This window comes from Olea europaea, unplaced genomic scaffold (genome assembly GCF_002742605.1).
Source record: "Olea europaea var. sylvestris unplaced genomic scaffold, O_europaea_v1 scaffold14992, whole genome shotgun sequence".
NCBI classification, from domain to species: Eukaryota; Viridiplantae; Streptophyta; class Magnoliopsida; order Lamiales; family Oleaceae; genus Olea; species Olea europaea.
The window spans coordinates 1-2,658 of NW_019232563.1; the positions used below are offsets into that span (position 1 = coordinate 1).

The 2,658-nt window shown below is 37.5% G+C and overlaps 1 protein-coding gene across 1 annotated transcript; it reads right to left on the bottom strand.

The window, feature by feature from the left end:
* Positions 1-27: 27 nt before the first annotated feature.
* Positions 28-573, bottom strand: LOC111376385 (zinc finger BED domain-containing protein DAYSLEEPER-like; the record flags this gene model as incomplete). Its single annotated transcript, XM_022999344.1, has 1 exon — positions 28-573. A coding segment is annotated over exon 1 (546 nt), but the record flags the coding sequence as incomplete, so codon positions are not given.
* Between the last annotated feature and the right edge of the window lie 2,085 nt (positions 574-2,658).

Here is a 2,658-nt window from a genome sequence, read left to right on the forward strand (position 1 = left end):
GCTCTTCAAAGTGTTGTGAGAAAGAACCTTAAACAATGGTTGTAGGTCGTGCAAGAACTCTCGAAATCCAATGTGATGAACTATAGACAAAGGATACTCATGCAAAATCACCATTTTCGAAAGACTATATCTACACTTATCTAGATCGAAAGAGCAAATACCCATTGTGACCTTGCCACTTGTGGCATCCTTTTTGAAATTTAATGTTGCTTGGCGAGTATTATCCTTATAACGGAGTACACATCTCTTCAAATGATCATTCAAATGCTTTGTACCATTTTTTGTTTCACCCCCTAACTGTTTCTTGCAATGATTGCATATAGCCTTCAATTTCTCACTAATTTTCTGTCTTTTGTAGTGCTCCCACACAGTTGAAGTCAATTTCTTCTTTCCAAATGATATTTCTCCAATATCACGCTTCTCGTCACTTAGGTTTATTGTCCTTTCATCCGCATTTGGTAACAGTTCAACTGGATCTTCTTGCGGGACATTGCTCTTCGGTACATTGGTCGTGCTATTTTCCTCACGTATTGGTCCCAATCCAATACTTCCAGCGCTACTTGGGCTAGACATCTGTGCAAATAACAAACGATTGTTAAGAATGTTATTTCCAATACCTTTCAAGGCCAGGACTCATGCCAAAGGAACCTTACAAGAAAATTAATAATTTGCTATTTGATCATATTTCTCATACTTCCTTTCAAAAAGTTACTTTCCAATTGACAACAATAGGAATGAAACATCCAAAATGCTTTCGCCTTTGTGCATGCCAGGGGCTTCTGTACAAGTAAATTGCTTATATGTGATACCAAGAGAGAGCTATAGGCTAAACTCGGATACCAATACTTTTATATTAAAACGCTGCTTAAAACAAACAGGAAGATTACATTCCACAACAATCGATTATAGAAGAGTTATGTTTTAACAGTAAAGATTCACTTAACCAGATGTAAATAAAAATAGTAATAAAAGAAACAAAGTCCTAAGTTATTAGGTAATCAGATTCACAAACTATAACATAAATACTTGTTAATATGCAGAATGTCAGCAAATATTTATGAGGTGGTCACCAATAAATCCAAGTCCATAAGAGAGAAGTCAACTTGGGTCAACTAGCTTAGTGTCTCGTAATCCAAAGCAGAAACAGTTTGACAACAACGAACCTTACATAGCTAAAGCCAACTTAGAATAGAAAAAGTTTTCTTACTTTTGCTTTTTATTTTCCTGTTTCTCCGTCTTTCGTAATTGATAATTCAGATTAACAAAACTACATCAACATTTAACACAACAATATCGTAAAAGAATCCAAAACGTGAACATCTTTTAGGATTGGTCCACGAACAATTGAATCCCCACTAAAACTTCAAACGTAAAAATGACCCCTATCCTCTAGCTTCCTCTTGACAATCAATATCAAGTTGGAAACTTTTAAAAGCACATAAATAAAATAAAAAGTACTTGTTAATCCTTACAGGCACAAGAGAGCTAACCGGAGAGATGACGTTGGTGGCGGTGCTACTAGTAACGTATTGGCCGTGATAGAGGTAATAGATGGTCTCAATCTAGCTGCTGGATTGCTGGAAGGGGGCTTTGCCGTTTTGTGAATAGGTCGAGTCAAACGAGGAAATTGGAAAAGAAAATATTAGGGCAAGTGTGGGGATTGGGGAAATGGGCAATCGGTCTGGTTCAGCTGTAATGTAAATTATTTATGTAATATATATATAATTTTTTTTCACTGGGCGGCCAAGATGGGGCAGCACGCCCCGCTCCGTCCCGCCCCATCAACCCATCGAAACGAGGCAATTTGTCGTCACTATGACATACATGTGACGATTTATTATTTGAAATATTAACGATGTAGTTTTTTTATTTCATGTAATAAATTACTTACGACTACGGCATTATTCTTTTGGCAAATCTGGTTCAACTCTCGATCTCGACCAAATCCAAAAATGCAGCACTTTATATAAAAAACGACCAGACTCTGTCTGTACCGGTAGATTGAAATTCTCGCCGGAGATTCTCCACCGCGATGTGGTCTACCGTCCGATCATCCTTCTCTCTCATCGCATTCTTCCGCATACTCCTGCTTCTCCAGCCTGCCTTCGCCTCCGATTACGATCATAAGGTAACAATAAGAATTCATTTGTAAAACCCTAATTTTATCTGGCTGTCACTTCGCATTAATTGAATTGACGTAAAAGTACGCAGTTTATTCAGATCTATTTCTAATTATTTTTACTATTTTTACATCGGTCGTTTACTTATAATTTGGTTCAGACCTTGTTTTGTGGTTAACATTTACGGTACAAATCTCAAGCATTTTCATCATGCTGTGTTTTTCATATAATGACGTAGGCATATTAATAAATTATGTGTCACGCACATAGCATTCTCTGGCCGCTTTTCTGCCATAAGCTCATGCCTCATAGGATGCTGATTATGGCTGTGAAGTGGCTTCCTGAATGATCTCTGTTCAATTGTTACATCAGGGACTGTCCGATGCTTGCTTTTCAGTTTTATAAACTGTAATGAATTCTACTAACCTGCTTGTTGAGACCAAATTTGAAATTGATACTGTGAAATAATCTATACTCTCTCACTCTTACTCTTCCTTTATTTGTGTGTGTGTGGTTGTTTTGTGGGGGGGGGGGGGGG